The sequence below is a fragment of the Kluyveromyces marxianus genome, chromosome 7, assembly GCF_001417885.1.
Source record: "Kluyveromyces marxianus DMKU3-1042 DNA, complete genome, chromosome 7".
NCBI classification, from domain to species: Eukaryota; Fungi; Ascomycota; class Saccharomycetes; order Saccharomycetales; family Saccharomycetaceae; genus Kluyveromyces; species Kluyveromyces marxianus.
In genome coordinates this window covers 154-15346 of record NC_036031.1, presented here as the reverse complement: position 1 = coordinate 15346, position 15193 = coordinate 154, and the positions used below count along the sequence as shown (strand labels likewise).

General features: G+C 37.9%; 6 protein-coding genes across 6 annotated transcripts; all 6 read left to right on the top strand.

Annotated features, from left to right (window-relative positions):
• Positions 1-710: 710 nt before the first annotated feature.
• Positions 711-2486, top strand: PUL4 (Pul4p; the record flags this gene model as incomplete). The annotated part of the gene is made up of 1 exon (XM_022821246.1): positions 711-2486. One exon carries the CDS (start codon positions 711-713, stop codon positions 2484-2486), a length of 1776 nt encoding a protein of 591 aa, XP_022677627.1.
• A 914-nt stretch (positions 2487-3400) lies between these two features.
• On the top strand, positions 3401-4786 carry PUL3 (Pul3p; the record flags this gene model as incomplete). The annotated part of the gene is made up of 1 exon (XM_022821245.1): positions 3401-4786. One exon carries the CDS (start codon positions 3401-3403, stop codon positions 4784-4786), a length of 1386 nt encoding a protein of 461 aa, XP_022677626.1.
• A 676-nt stretch (positions 4787-5462) lies between these two features.
• KLMA_70004 (uncharacterized protein) lies at positions 5463-6014 on the top strand (the record flags this gene model as incomplete). Its single annotated transcript, XM_022821244.1, has 1 exon — positions 5463-6014. One exon carries the CDS (start codon positions 5463-5465, stop codon positions 6012-6014), a length of 552 nt encoding a protein of 183 aa, XP_022677625.1.
• A 1257-nt stretch (positions 6015-7271) lies between these two features.
• HXT15 (hexose transporter HXT9) lies at positions 7272-8837 on the top strand (the record flags this gene model as incomplete). Its single annotated transcript, XM_022821243.1, has 1 exon — positions 7272-8837. The coding sequence occupies one exon, from the start codon at positions 7272-7274 to the stop codon at positions 8835-8837; it is 1566 nt and encodes a 521-aa protein (XP_022677624.1).
• Positions 8838-9063: 226 nt separating this feature from the next.
• Positions 9064-10569, top strand: KLMA_70002 (arylsulfatase; the record flags this gene model as incomplete). The annotated part of the gene is made up of 1 exon (XM_022821242.1): positions 9064-10569. One exon carries the CDS (start codon positions 9064-9066, stop codon positions 10567-10569), a length of 1506 nt encoding a protein of 501 aa, XP_022677623.1.
• Positions 10570-11499: 930 nt separating this feature from the next.
• Positions 11500-13203, top strand: KLMA_70001 (aminotriazole resistance protein; the record flags this gene model as incomplete). Its single annotated transcript, XM_022821241.1, has 1 exon — positions 11500-13203. The coding sequence occupies one exon, from the start codon at positions 11500-11502 to the stop codon at positions 13201-13203; it is 1704 nt and encodes a 567-aa protein (XP_022677622.1).
• Positions 13204-15193: the final 1990 nt, after the last annotated feature.

Below are 15193 nucleotides of genomic sequence, written 5' to 3'. Positions count from 1 at the left end.
TACAGCACTCAATAGATGCAAGACTGAACTGAGACTGCGTTTTCGGATATTTGATCCACGTGATTTAAATTAAGTGACAGCTTTATATTTCTTTGTTATCAGCCTAAATTTGTTACCCTGGCAAAAGCGATCGAAGTGGGAATTTAAACAAGAAAGACAGGATCACCGTAGAATGTTTGGTTGAGAATACGTAAGTATTTACTGCTGCTTTATCTGGTTTATCATATTAGAGTTACAATTGGCTATCAAGCAAGTCGTCAATTCCAATGGAAAAATTGAATGAAGATATCATCTAGTTATATACTTTGAATTCAATTATCAAGTATTGTAGCCTTGATGCTAGTGTACCACGGATCCGATCTATACTCTTATAACCGATATGATATCTTGCGATCTAGATAACGTCGTCAGACCACTATTCGTCATTCGGCCATTATACTTGTCTGAAAATATTGAGTTACTAACCGGAAATGCTCGATAAACGAGTAGCCTATTATAGCCAACATTGAATTTACTTTCTAGCAGTTTTCTATTGTGAAGGCATTTAAAGGTGAAAAAGAGAAGCATGTCGTGTAAAAAAAAAAAAAACAAAAAAACAAAAAAAACCCTCTTCGTATTGTGCGGTATTGTTGTAATGAAAAGGGGAATGCAGTTAGTGTTATGTAAAACGACTCAACAACTACGTAGTATTAGCTTCAGATTACTGGTCCATGGCATGTCTTGAGTGCAAGAAAAGGAAGCAAAAATGTGATGGCCAAGAACCGTGTGGAAGGTGTGCGAATTTGAATGTCAAATGTATTTATGGGACCGACGGACGAAAAGATAAACGGAAGAAGATTAAAGATGGCTCTAACATGTTCATTTTTAAAAACCAAACCTTATTCAGTGACAAATGTATTGATGTAATTCCACGTTGCTTCTCTCATAGTTCAATAGCGGACGGGGAAACATGCAATCCCAGCTTTCCCGCCTTCTCAGATGAGGTGAATTTTGCTGATATGATTAGCACAGAAAACACAACTGGCAGCGCTCCGCTTCACTTTGATTCAGACTTTACAAATATAGAAACCTTTGATGTAAACAACTTCTTGAGGCTAATCGGGGATCCCTTTTTTTTAACCAATGATGACACTTTTGAAGTGAACGAAATTGGAAATAGTCAGCCAATTCTTACAAGAACATCAAGTAATAAATTAGAAACTTCCATTCAAAGAAACCATTTGATCGAAGTTCTTTTCGAAAATGATTCACATACTCCACCAGGAATTCTCAGAGATCATATTTTAGAGCTGAGTGAAACCTATGATGACTTAGAAGCCATTCATTCCGAAAATAATGGTAAATTCCTTTTATCAGCGGTGTTATGTCTTGGTGCACTAACTCTACGGAAGAGAGAACTTATGAATAGAGATAAGAATAAGCCACATCTCAACGGAATTTCTGAAGTGGCTTCTGAAGCATATAAGTACTACACTATTGCTACAGATCTCATACCAAGTGTTCTTGAAACGCCAAACATTGATGGATTCTGTGGCCTTGTATTAATGGCAAATTTCATGACATTGATGATACCATTGGAGGGTCAATTATATTTATCCAACAATGCCCTGGAAGTTGCAGTTGCACTTAATCTTCATCAGCGAGAATATTACAACAAGATGTTAATATCCAATCCAGCTCAAACCGGGGTTTTTCTCTTATTTTGGAATTTATGGTGCTCATCGTGCATGTTAGCGACTCTTCTTGGGAAAGAACCCTTTTTAACTGTAGAAACTATATCACTTCCTCGACCACATGAAATGCAACCTATCATGAATTCAAACCCACTGTCAATAGATTTCATGCGACTGAGAATTCAATTAGCTACACTCCAATCAAAGATTTTCCGGTCGTTATATGTATACGGCTCGCTTGACAAAGCTTTGCTTCAAGAAATAGAAACAGAGTTAAGCTTGGTCTCTACTCATATATCTAATATGAAGGGTTATCCTATTTACGACAAGGAGTTATTTTACAGAAGTAAAGTACTTATGTTAGAGCTTTCTTGCCTGAAAGCTCACAACATCTTCCTCCTATATAGGCCAAACCTAATTCAGAAAAGGTCTTTACACGCCGTTGACGCAGCAAAACACATCATACTGGAGATTTGGAGCCATTACACCAAACAATTCCCTAAGAATGCGCAAGAACTGGTTGATCATTTAGATTGGAACTTCAGCTATCCCCTACGATCCGCAACTCTAACCTTATCAATTTCATGTATTATTTTACTGAAATACCAGCAGTCTTTAGATTTTTCAGAAGAATACAACATATTCGAATACACTTTAGCTCTGGATGTCCTCGATGATTTGATTCAAGTAATTCCGATTGACGAAAGGCTTGTAAAACTTCTCAAAGTGACTACTAGTGCTACCGTAGAAGATACGAACAAACTAATCAAGGAAGACTCCTTGAAATTCTGGACTAGTATGCTAGTGTGCTGATCTGACAGCTTAACATATTCATATATTCAACGTAGAAGGCTTCTTAACACTTTTGCGTTACAGACAACTTACAGTAGCTCATATAATAGTTATTTTTTTTTGGTTTTTAAGTTATTGGCTTGTTTCATTTTTGACAGTTTTGGCACGAACAAGCAACCTGGATTAATGATATAAGGTCTTGAGTTGTTGGACTGGATATTCCTTAGTATCGGTAGTAGGGACCTTCGAAGGAATGTTAGTAGCAATAATGTCGTTGGAAGGCATTTTGACTTGAAGCTGTTGGATTAATTAATTGGAAATTGAATTGTTGGATTCACTAGATAAGTAAGTATTTACTGTTGTTCTCCTTGGCTTCTTCTGACTTGGTTCATATTAGGATATTAGTTAAGTCGTCAATTCAAGTTGGAGAATTGGATGAAGAAACCTTCTACTTATATACTTTTTGGAATGAATTCAATTATCAAATACTTTAGCCTTGAACCTAGTATATCTAGGCTTTAGGGTTAGATTTTATAATGATATAATATCTGGAGTCCTAGAAGACGTCGTAGGACGTCCAGGATCAACATGAGTTCCTTTGAACTGTTTCTAAAACTAGCATAAATGCTTATTTACCTTTAAGTTAACAAGTGTCTTTTTCGGTTCCTAGATTGAAACAAATCAAATTGAATTCCTAATGCATTTATTTGATCTTGAAGTGAGGAAGCATTAGGCTATTAGACATCTACTTGAATATCTATAGCGGAGAAATATTTCCTGATTAGGAAATTATATATCCGATAGTATTCCAAGACATGAGATATAAGAGCTTCCTGTTCAAAGTCTGGGGTCTTTTAAGCCAACAGGTTTGTAATGACGAGCAGATTTTGTTTGTATCAGAGTGAGTGTATTTCACTGAGCGCAATTATCCAACGATGCAACTTGAATACTCACAAAAACATCTTTACCTTCAATATTTGGGGGTATCATTGATTGCTGTCCAGTTTAGTTTTGACACCTGTGTGTATCTATCAAGCGTCGTTAGGTACATCAAACAATGTGGTTCAGATGATCCTGAGAGTTATTTATTCGTTCTCCAAGCAGTGTCTGCTGCAGTTCAGGTGTTTTTCTCATTCTTTATTGGAGATATTGCTGAGTATGTTGGATCAATAAAGTGGATCCTAATCTTTCTATATTTTTTATCATTTGTGGGCAACTTCTTATACTCGTGTGCCGGAGCAATCTCTTTGAATGCATTACTTGGCGGCCGTATTATATGTGGAACTGCGTCATCTTCTGGAGCACTCGTTTATAGTTATATCTCTGCTATTACGAAAGATAAGACGACAGTCTTCAAACTTTTTTCAATATATCGTACATCGGCTGGTATAAGTATGGCGTTAGCACAATTGGTGGCGATCCTCTTTGCCTTATGTGATTTCACCATCAGAGGATATCAAATCACCTCTTACAATGCACCAACGTTCGCATCAAGCTTTATGGTATTACTTATTTGTTTTATCCTTGTATTTGTCTTAGAAGATCCACCAATCAAAAAGACTAGGAAGGAGCAAAGCTATTTAAATGCCTGGAAGAAATTCTTTTGCGCAGATAGTAACAAGCTAATTGCTTGTATAATACTTCTCTGGAACATGTTTCTCTCCACGTTTTTCATGTGTGAAATTCTCTACTTCATGCCAATTTTTTTAACTCTAAAAGTAGGTTGGAAGGTAGAATATGAGGGAGTGGCTTTCATGATATCTGCTATTTTAGGTGTGTCTGGAAGCTTCTTTGCTCCAAATTTGGTAAAACTGTTTTCAAAGCTGAATAGCCGGGCCACGCAAAACGACACAACTGACAGTAGTGGCAATGTCAAGATGGAAAAAGAAAAAACTGAACAAATACGTGACATGAACGAATTACACAGGAATCAGGTTTCTTTAACCATATTTGCATTGTTTGTCGCGTTGATAGGGCAAGCGTTTATGATCGGAGCCTCTGAAGCATTGAAACACAATGACTTACCGGAAACAAATTCAGGTATCTTCTTCACTTCTGGAATGGCAATCACCATGACAGGCTATAATTTCATGGGATCCAGCGTCCCGGCATTATTCTCTATGTACATAGATCCTCAAGTCAAAGTTCAACTAATGCCATTTATAGGTGCTATTGCAGGAATTGGTAAATTGGTGGCCCCAATAGTACTTGCTGCGCTCTATAAAACACCGCTTGGTCTATCGATTGGCGTAGGTTTTGGAATGATATTAGTTGGTATCTCTGTTCCTTCGTTAGTCTATCTTCGGATGAAAAATATATGAAATAAAGCAAAAGAGTTTTAGAATTGAAACACAGAATTAAGCAACTGTGGGCGCCTTATTACCTATGTAAGTTCATTTTCGATATAACAGTGAACTTTAATATGACTGGTTACCGTCATGAAGGACCAGTTGATATCGTTCATTCATATCAGTTTAGGTTGGATTTACATTATCGAATGGTTATAGACTGTATCCAAACAACTAACGTACGGTTGTTATCTAAAGTGTTCAAAGATAAGGTTTTTTCAATTTCGTATGATTATTTGCATTTTTTTTGGCTATGATTTAACTATTCTGAACAGATTTCAAGATTTGAAAATGAAGAAAGTTTTAGTTTTCCTTGTGGAGTGGAAGTATTCCCAGCAAAGTGAAAATGAAAATGAAAAAGAAGGCTTGTGACAACATGGTTTATCCGGGTAAGGATAAAGAATGTAACAATATCTGAAAAATATCATAAAACATTGGAGGTGCTCAAAGAATAGGGTAAACGGGGTTTTCCAATTAAATCAGTAACATAGCTTACTTCAAATTGATACTAAAAGAGACAAGAACCACGTTGCCTTCTTCAAAATCATACTTTATATGGTTCAAAGTTCTCTGTATAATTGAAGCTGCAAGTAAATACTGCAAAATCAGAATAACCAACTATAAGTTGATAGAACCTAAATACATAGAGATGATAACTCCAGATTCCCCGCACCAGATGTTGATGAAAGGAGAGTCAGATAATCCTCGAAAGCTCACCTGTTCAAAGCTCGGTAAAGACCTTGGTAGGGGCAGAATTTCTCATGCAATTGCTGAACACCCCTGGACAGCACCCTGCTTGATAGGTTTAATCGTCATAATAACCATTTTATCCGGTGCTATTTTATACTATACCCAATACAACCCGTCAGATAACCGATTGGTTATGTACTTAATTTTGATAATAGTTTGCACGCCGGTGTTGCTTAGGTTATTGGCTTTCATGTTCGACCCCATTTCAATAAGGCTTATAAGCGAGACTGATGATGCTCTCTTTTTCTTAAAGTTAATCATAAAAGGTCATTCATGGGAAGAAATAGGTGAAATTATGAACTCGTATCTGTTTGAGCGAGGAATTTGGCCGACAGACAGCTATTTTTATGACGGTCAACAGTGCTATGACCTTTTTGACCTCTATTCTCAGAAGTGTACTGACCCTGCTATACTGGCGTTTATCCAACAAACTAAAAAGAAGCTGCCTTAAAGTGTTGCCGCAGAGTGCAATATACCTGAAGTTCCAAATAAGTCACAGTCATCAGATGTTTAACACGCATATACTTTTAAACTTTTATAATGTTAAGATTTGAGAGTGAAAGTGCGAGTTGAGGGAGAAATCGGAAGACGGAAATTATATATGGTAGGTAAGGAAGAGTGATGTGGTAAAGATGTCATTGAATGCCATTTTGAATTGAATTTGTTGGATTTATAATTTGGTAACTGAGTTGTTGGATTCACTAAATAAGCAGTAGTTACAGATTTTCTCCTTGGTTTCTTTTGACTTGATTTACAATTGGATAGTAAGTAAGTTGTCCATTCGAATGTGGGAATTGGATGAAGTAACCTTTTACCTATATACTTTTTGGAATGAATTCAATTTTCAATTACTGTATCCTTGATCTTTTATTATTGATATAATATCTGGCGCCCTAGAAAATGTAGTAGGACGTCCAGGATCAACATGTAGTTCTGATCCTAGTGCTTCACAGCTGCAGCCTGTACTTTCATAATTGAACCAATAACTGGCGCTTCTAATGTTTTCGTAGAGTCCAGAATAAACATTCATTCACTATATGTAAAAATAATCGATCTCGCCTTTTCGATTATGGAAATCAAAATTACCAAATGAAGGGTCACAGAGTTTTAGCAATAGTCTTTCTGGATACATACCATTTATTCAAGTGTTTTTCACGTGAAAATATTTGTATTCCTCTCAATTAATTATAGAGTTTTCCATATTCACTACTGCTTGTTTGGTCATTTGCGCACACAATCGTCTGTCTCAAAGTTTTGCAGCCAAATAAGTGAAGCCATACTAAGAAATTCAGGATCTTGGCTGCCGAAAACCCATACGGAATTTGATATCGATATTAATCATTGCATGCATTGAGTAGATTTTAAGGGTGTTGATTCTCGGAACTCTTTGCCTTAACCGTACTTGTGAAAGGGTCTTTATACAATAAAAAGTAGAATATCACGTGATTATCTATTAACAATGTCTCTTAGAAAGACAAATGCATTGCATAAGGGTATTATTCAGATCTAATAAAAAAGTCCAATGCCTAACTTATAGAGATTTAGTCAACTGCCATGCTTATAATGCTTACGTTGAGCATTCTGGTGAGTATAAAGGTAACGAAGTAATCGGGAAAATGATGCATTGAAATGACATTATGAAGGATGAATAAATCGATCAGCTAGAGTGACTGTCAGCAAGTGACAGTTTCCAAAATAAAACTTTAAGATGACAAGCGACAAAGATGTTGAATATGTGGAGGAAGTGAAACAAATCGATTCTTCCTCGAAGTTGGATGAAAAAGCTACTAAGAATTTGTTCAAAACTCTGAAGGAATCTTTCAACCTGACCATGGCATTGTCAAGTCTGTTGTTGATTTGTTCTTCATTCTCTCATGGATTTGATAACCAGGGTTTTGCGACGATTCAGGCAATGGACTCTTTTACAGAAAAATTTGGGGAGTACAATGTTCGAACAGGCGTTTATGCTATTCCTCCTAAATTTTTATCGTACTTAAATAGTTTTCAATACATCGGATTTGCTTTTGGGCTGGTCTGCGGAAGCATAGTATCTTCGAGATTTGGCAGAAAAATATGTGTTCTATCAATGAGTCTATATGCGCTAATAACAGCCACTATCGCAATCACATCTGATTCTAAGGAACAGATATTATCAGCTAGGGTTCTTAACTATGTTTTCATTGGAATGGAAATGGCGGTAATCCCTGTGTTTCAGGCAGAAATTGTTCCGCCAAAGACTCGAGGATTCTTTGTTGGTGCTTTTCAGTTGTCATTAGCTATTGGTGGATTAATTATCCATATCATAACGAATAGCACGGCACATATTCATGGTACATCTTCATGGAGGATTCCTCTTGGACTTTACTATATTTTCCCAAGTATCATTGCATCTCTTATCATGTTTGTTCCAGAATCTCCAAGGTGGCTTATTCTGAAAGGTAAGAATGAAGAGGCAATGCAGTCTCTTGTTCGTTTGCGTAGCGGAACAATTCTAGAAAGTGAAATACCTGATGAGTTTGAAAGTATTATATCTTCGGTGGAAGTAGAAAAGCAACATGGAAGTAAATACACGGAGCTATTCACTGGAACAAATAAGAGAAGGACAATACTAGTGATTCTTGCAAACACTTTCCAGCAAGTGACTGGCCAGGCATTTTCCTCCCAGTATGGTACCATATTTATCAAATCTTTGCATACTGTGGATCCCTTTCAAATGTCAATTGTGTCCTCTGTTATAAATATTGTTGGAGTTGCCATAGTTTTGTTGTTTACTGATGCATTTGGTCGCAAGAAGTTCCTTGTAGTTGGATCAGTTATCCAGGCTATGGCCTTATTGGCAATGGGGGGCCTGGGGACAGGAGATATCACCACTGCCAAAAAGAAGGGAGTTGTCGCTACCATGATGATTAACGGCTTCGCTTATTGTATTTCATGGGCCCCTCTTTCATACGTTATAAGTAGCGAAATCCCTACTCCACGATTAAGAGACAAAACATACGCTGTTGGTATTCTGTTTAATATCCTGTTTGCTTTCCTCACTGCTTTTACGCTTCCTTACCTGCTCTCTAAGCCGTATGCAAACCTACAGTCAAAGGTCGGATTTATTTATGGCGCCTTTACTGTACTGGCCATTGTCTTTTCGTACTTTCTGCCTGAATGTCATGGGTTGAGTTTAGAGGAAATTGAACTGAACTTTGTAAATAATGTGCCTTTGAACCGTTTCTCTAAGAACCCTCAGCAAAGTAAAGATGATGGTGAATTGTATACTCCGTAAGTAGATATAACAAGAGTTTTTTTTTAAATGAAGTAATGAGAAGAAAGTCACAGCCATAGTTTTTCAGCTGCTGCTACATCCTAGATTGAATGGCTGCAAATTACTGCGAATGCTGACTTGTATATAAAGATAGTTTTGCCTAACTTCTCATGAATAGCAGCCCTCAAAACTCAACTCCTTAATTGACTGTCCACTTCATGCAAACCAACGCTAAGACATCACTATCATGTCACCTAAACCAAATCTGATTTTGTTTATGCCTGATCAATTGAGGTATGATTGTATTGGCGCAAACGGAAATCAAAAGATTAAAACACCGAATATCGATAGACTGACGAAATTGGGAGCACGGTTCTCGAATTGTTATTTGCAGCATTCCGTATGTTCTCAATCACGAGCTTCTATGTTTACTGGTAAATATCCGCATGTTACCGGACATCGGGGATTGACGACGTTGATTAAGCCTTATGAAGACAACTTATTCAAGGCTTTAAAGAACGACGGATATTTTGTTGTTAACGTTGGAACTAGAGGTGATTTGTTTTCTGCTGGTGGATATGAAGAGAGTTTTGATGAATATGGTTTCACTGTACAGATCGATTACAACTTTAAGAGAAACCAATCGTTGGAAAAACCATCTTTTAAAGGTATTCAAGTTGACTGGCCAAGACTGTATTACTCTGGAAATAGAGGCAGTGACCTCAAAATTGACTACGACGAAGCTCTGATAAGATCTGCTGAAAAATGGTTAACGGCGTTCAAAAACGATCCGTCTTTAACGGGTGGAAAGCCATGGGTTTTGTTTTTACCACTGTTCTTCCCTCATTGTCCTTTTGAAGTTGAGGAGAAGTGGTACAACATGTATTCCAGAGAGGATGTCCCAGAGAGAGTCAAGTTAGAGACAAAAACTGGAGAGGAACCTCTGTACATGAGAAGACTGAGAGAAAAACATGGTTTGGTAGATTTGCCTGAACCTGTCTGGAACGAGGTTATCGCCACCTACTATGGAATGATTAGTAGATTGGACTGGCAATTCGGTAGAATTCTGGATTTAGTAGAGGAAGACCTGAAGAATGATCTGTTCTTATTTTTCTTTACCGATCATGGAGAATACTTAGGCGATCATAATCTAATCGAAAAGTGGCCGAGTGGTGTTTCAGAACAATTGACGCATGGGCCGTTATTCATTGCGGGACCATCAGTAGAGAAAGGCCAGACGATCAATCATTTGGTAGAAATGCTTGATCTTGTACCAACGGTGTTTGATCTAGGGAAAGTTAAAACTCGATACCCAAACAACGGCAAATCATGGGTTCCATTGTTGCACGCGCAATCGACAGATGATATCGTTCACAAAGATTATGTTGTATCAGAAGGAGGCTTCTTAAAAACCGAGGAGCCGATTATTGAGGTCGCACCGTTTCCTTACGATATTAAGGCGAATTTACAGCACGATGAAATTGATACAGTTGGTCGCGTGGTCTCTATGAGAACCAAAGAGTTCACATTCATATATCGATTATATGAACCGAATGAGTTGTATAACAGAATAGAAGATCTAGAAGAGAGACACAATCTAATCGCCGATCCAACATACACGTCTATAGTTGATGCGTTTGAAAAGAAAATGTTAAAGTTCTTCATAGAAAGCAGTGATCATGCTCCATTTGTAACTGACACTAGAATTCCAGAAGTGAACCTACCTCTACCAGGATCAAAGCAGTTTAAATAAGTACCAACATATATGTGGAAATCTAAGAAACATATTTTGTTAGGCGTTATCCTATAATTTTTCTTTAACTAGCAGTGATAAGTGATTCTGCAATTGTCGTGTTGGACTGGATATTCATCAGAAATGGAGTAAGGACCTTAGAAGAGACTTCAGTAGTAATCTGTTCGGTTGGATATTCCTCAGTATCAGTAGTAGAAACCTTAGAAGGGACATTAGTAGAAATGTTGTCCTTGGATGCCATTTTGACTTGAAGCTGTTGGATTAATTTGGAGATTAAGTTGTTGGGTTTACTAGATAAGTAAGTGTTTACAGTTGTTACGCTTGGTTTCAAACCTACTTGACTTACAATAAAATATTAAGTAAGTTTTCAATTCGAATGTGAGAGTTGGATGAAGAAACCTTCTAATTAAATATTTTGTGTAATGAATTCCATTACCAAGCGCTTTAACGTTGGTCTTAGTATATCTAGGCTTTATCCCTAACATTTATCTATGAGACGATATCTGGTGTCCTAGAAAAGGTCTCATGCCCTCCAAGATCAACAAATTCAACCCTTGATTTTCTTGAAATTTCTGTACAACTAAGCTCATTTTCAACTCCGTTCAAAAAACAAGAATGGATTAATAATTCTGTTAATGCATGCATGATTTTCTATGAGTATGAAGACTACCGATTTTGATGACAAATTTAGACATGATAACAACTTTGAACAGTGTTTAACATAAAAGAGCCCAAAAAATGTGATAATTGATACCAAAAATCGAAACAGATGGATATAATGAACTTTCCGGTCCAGATTGCCTAATATAAACGAATTGAAGTTGATTCAAAGTACTTCTATTTCAAAAGTCAAAGTAAAAACAATACTGACACCTTCCGATAAGAACATATCAATTGAATCAGTACTATTATCACTACAAGAGGTCAAAGATGTCACAGGCAGAGTCAAGTTCAAATTCTTTGAATGAAGTTGCGGAAAAGGAAGGAGAATTTCCAATTGAGAGTATCTTTCATCCAAATAGGTTGAAACATTTTAAGTTCCTTTGTATCCTTAGTGCTTTAGCGCTAGACTTTATGTCTCTAGGAGCAATGATTGTCCTAGTTCAGGACGTGGAAAAACGATTTAACATTTCAGCTACTAAAGCTAGTTGGTCATTAACTTCATACGTTATCACCTTCGCTGGTTTCATAGCATTTTTCGGACGTGTAGGGGACATTGTTGGTAATGGTATGATGATGTCAATCTCAATAGGAGTGTTTGGTATCTGTTCTTTGTTATGTGCAGTTATTCCAAACTTCGTAGGATTTGCAGTATTCCGTGCTTTCCAAGGTATGGCTGGTGCTGGTATTGTCCCATGTTCATATGCACTCGTTAATAGCATGTTTGCTGGTGAGAATCTACAGAGATATTTCTCAATTCTATCAAGCATAGGATCCGGTACAATAGGAGTTGGATTCGTTATTGGCGGCGCTTTTGCAGAAACTAAGATAGGGTATAAAGCCCTTTTCTATATGGTATTCGGCGCTTCCATCTTAACCTGTATGCTCATATTGTTATTAATAGGTTATCCAGAATATGTTAGAGTTAAATCCGACTACTCAGCTAGATTCAAAAGGGTAACCAAGCTTGATGTTATCGGGAGCTTCACATTTATAAGTGGTAGTGTGTTACTAGTGGTAGCGTTGACGGATGGTGGAGACTCTTGGAAGAAACCCTCTGCATACGTTCCTTTAGTTATTTCAATTATTTTGATGGCGGCATTCTTTGCTTGGAATTTGGGTTATCAAAAAGTTTTAAGTTTATTGAAACCACACATTTCAACGGGTGCGTACAAATATATGGAGAGCGTCAGTGTATTGATTCCCAAAGAGTTACTATACGCACATAATTTTGCACCCGTGCTACTTGTATCCTTCTTTGCCTTTGCAGCATTTATGGTCGTGATGTATACCGTAGTGAATTATTCTATCTCGGTAGAGGGTGATGCAGTTATTGTGGCAGCCGTAAAGATCATGCCGCTAATTGTAGGTCTAATGCTTGCAAATACGACAATTGCATTCCACCAAACAATTTTAAAGCCAAAGAATGGCCTTATCGTAGGAACATTTGTTTGTACTCTTGGGTGTGCCTTTTTAACTGCACTCAAGGAAGTGAATGGGAACTTGTACTGGAAACTTCTATTGTTAAGTGCATTTTTGGCTGGTATTGGAGGAGCGGTGTATTTCTCATACATGTTGTCCATGGCAATCGGGGACGCTCCTATGGAATACAAAGCTCTTGCGGGTGGTGTTGTGCAGACAGCCTCACAATTTGGGAACGAGGTTGCGTTGTCAGTAATAGTATCTTTATTGGGTAATGGTAAAACCAACAGAAAAGAGCTAAGAAAAAGGTATCAGAATGTGGGATATTTCGCCATTGCATGTGCAGCTATGGCGTTTATAAGCGCGATAACCACGCTTAGAGATCAGCTAGAGCCAAGTGGCGATGAGGAACAGCAAAATGCATCAGTGCATAGTGTAAAAGGTTGTGAATCCGACGAATCTACCACGCATCAACAATGTCAGGTAACAGTAGTGCAAGTGGGGTTTGAAGAAGAAGAAAAGATGAAAAGCCAGCCTGGTAGGATTGCTTAGAGAGTAATTGTTTTCTGAGCTGAGTAGAAATTGTGTAATTTTGATTCAGATTATAATAAGTGGAAATAATTAATTACCCGGTAGTATTTCAAGATTTGTGAAAGAAAGTGAGAATTGGGGAGAGAAATAGGAAAGTATGGGCAATTGGTGGAGGGTTTAGGTTTGAAAAAGGAGTGGCCTATGCAAGGGAAGTGTCTGTTGTAGAGTCGTAGAGTAGTGTTAGAAGTTGTTAGAAGTTGTGTAGAACTATTCAGAATTATTCAAAACTGCTCTAATTTAAGGTGGAAAGATGATTTTAGAAGGGGAGACCCTTAGAAAATGAATCTTTGGAAAGTAAGTATATAAGTATATGAGGAATTTATGCTGGGAGGATGATTTTGCAAGGGGGGTACCTTGGGGTGGGGAGTGTTCGCAGACAATAGAGAATGAAAGTGAAAAATGAAAAAATGAAAAGTGAAAAACAAAAATATATGAGAAGTGAGAAGAGGGAGAGTAACAAGTAGTATTAGCTGCTGGCTATGGGGAGAAGAGCCGAGGTTCGTGCCGTACTAAGTGACGAGGAGGAAAATGAAAATGAGAGGAGAGAGGAGGCACGTGATAGACAGTTGTGTCCGGGTAAGAGGGAAGGTGACAGTGAGGTTTGAGATGAAGTTTGGAGTGGGTGGTGGTGGGTAGAGGTTAGCAGGGAAGGTGAGTTTTGGGTTGTGCATTGTGCGGGTAACGGAGGACTAATTAGATGGGGGAAGGAATAGAGGGAAGAGAAAGACAAAAGAGAAGTGGGTATGTTCGCACCGTGTGAAGTGATGAGGAAGAAAATGAAAATCAAAAGTTGGAGGAGGGGGAGGAAAGAGTGGAAGGGAAAGACAGTAAGTAAGGTTGGGTTAGGGAGAGACACACATCCGGGTAACACAGGGAAATATTGATTACAAGTATAGGCGAGATGAAGTTTGATGGCAAGAGGAGCAAGATTGGTCAAGGCAGTAAAAGTGTAAGAAAATGGAAGTGCGGGTAATATGGGAAACTGTGGGCACAATAGGTCAGGGGACAGATGAGGGACACATAAGGGACAAATAAGGGACAAAGGAAGACCAAGGAGGATAGTCAGAAACCGTTGCACAAAGAGGAAGCTAGGAAAAGAAACGTGTATCGAAAACACTTACCGTAATAGGAAATGGGATACAAGAAATACAGGAAGCTGGAATGGCAGGTGGAAAAAAACAAAGGAGAATGCACGAAGAATGTAACGTCGCACGAACAAAAAGAAACAAACATGAAAAACGAGGTTGCCGAAATAGGAAATAGTGAGAAAAGTGAGATATAATATAGGGCGGGTAACACAACAAAGAGGGAGGGTAACGACGACAAATGTGGAGGATGGACCAAATGTAGCGGGGAGGGTAACACGAACTTAGAGAAGAAAAGTTCTAAATTGGGGCGGGTAACAGAAGGAGAACAGAGGGTAACACTATAAAAATGGGTAGGGTAAGACCAAAGAAGGGGTAGGGTAATTCAAAAGAGGGGGTAGGGTAATGGCGAAAAGAGAAAATAAGGAGTACATTGGTGTACGTATTTGATTAGTTATGTGGTGTACGGATTTGATTAGTTATGTGGTGTACGGATTTGATTAGTTATGTGGTGTACGGATTTGATTAGTTATGTGGTGTACGGATTTGATTAGTTATGTGGTGTACGGATTTGATTAGTTATGTGGTGTACGGATTTGATTAGTTATGTGGTGTACGGATTTGATTAGTTATGTGGTGTACGGATTTGATTAGTTATGTGGTGTACGGATTTGATTAGTTATGTGGTGTACGGATTTGATTAGTTATGTGGTGTACGGATTTGATTAGTTATGTGGTGTACGGATTTGATTAGTTATGTGGTGTACGGATTTGATTAGTTATGTGGTGTACGGATTTGATTAGTTATGTGGTGTACGGATTTGATTAGTTATGTGGTGTACGGATTTGATTAGTTATGTGGTGTA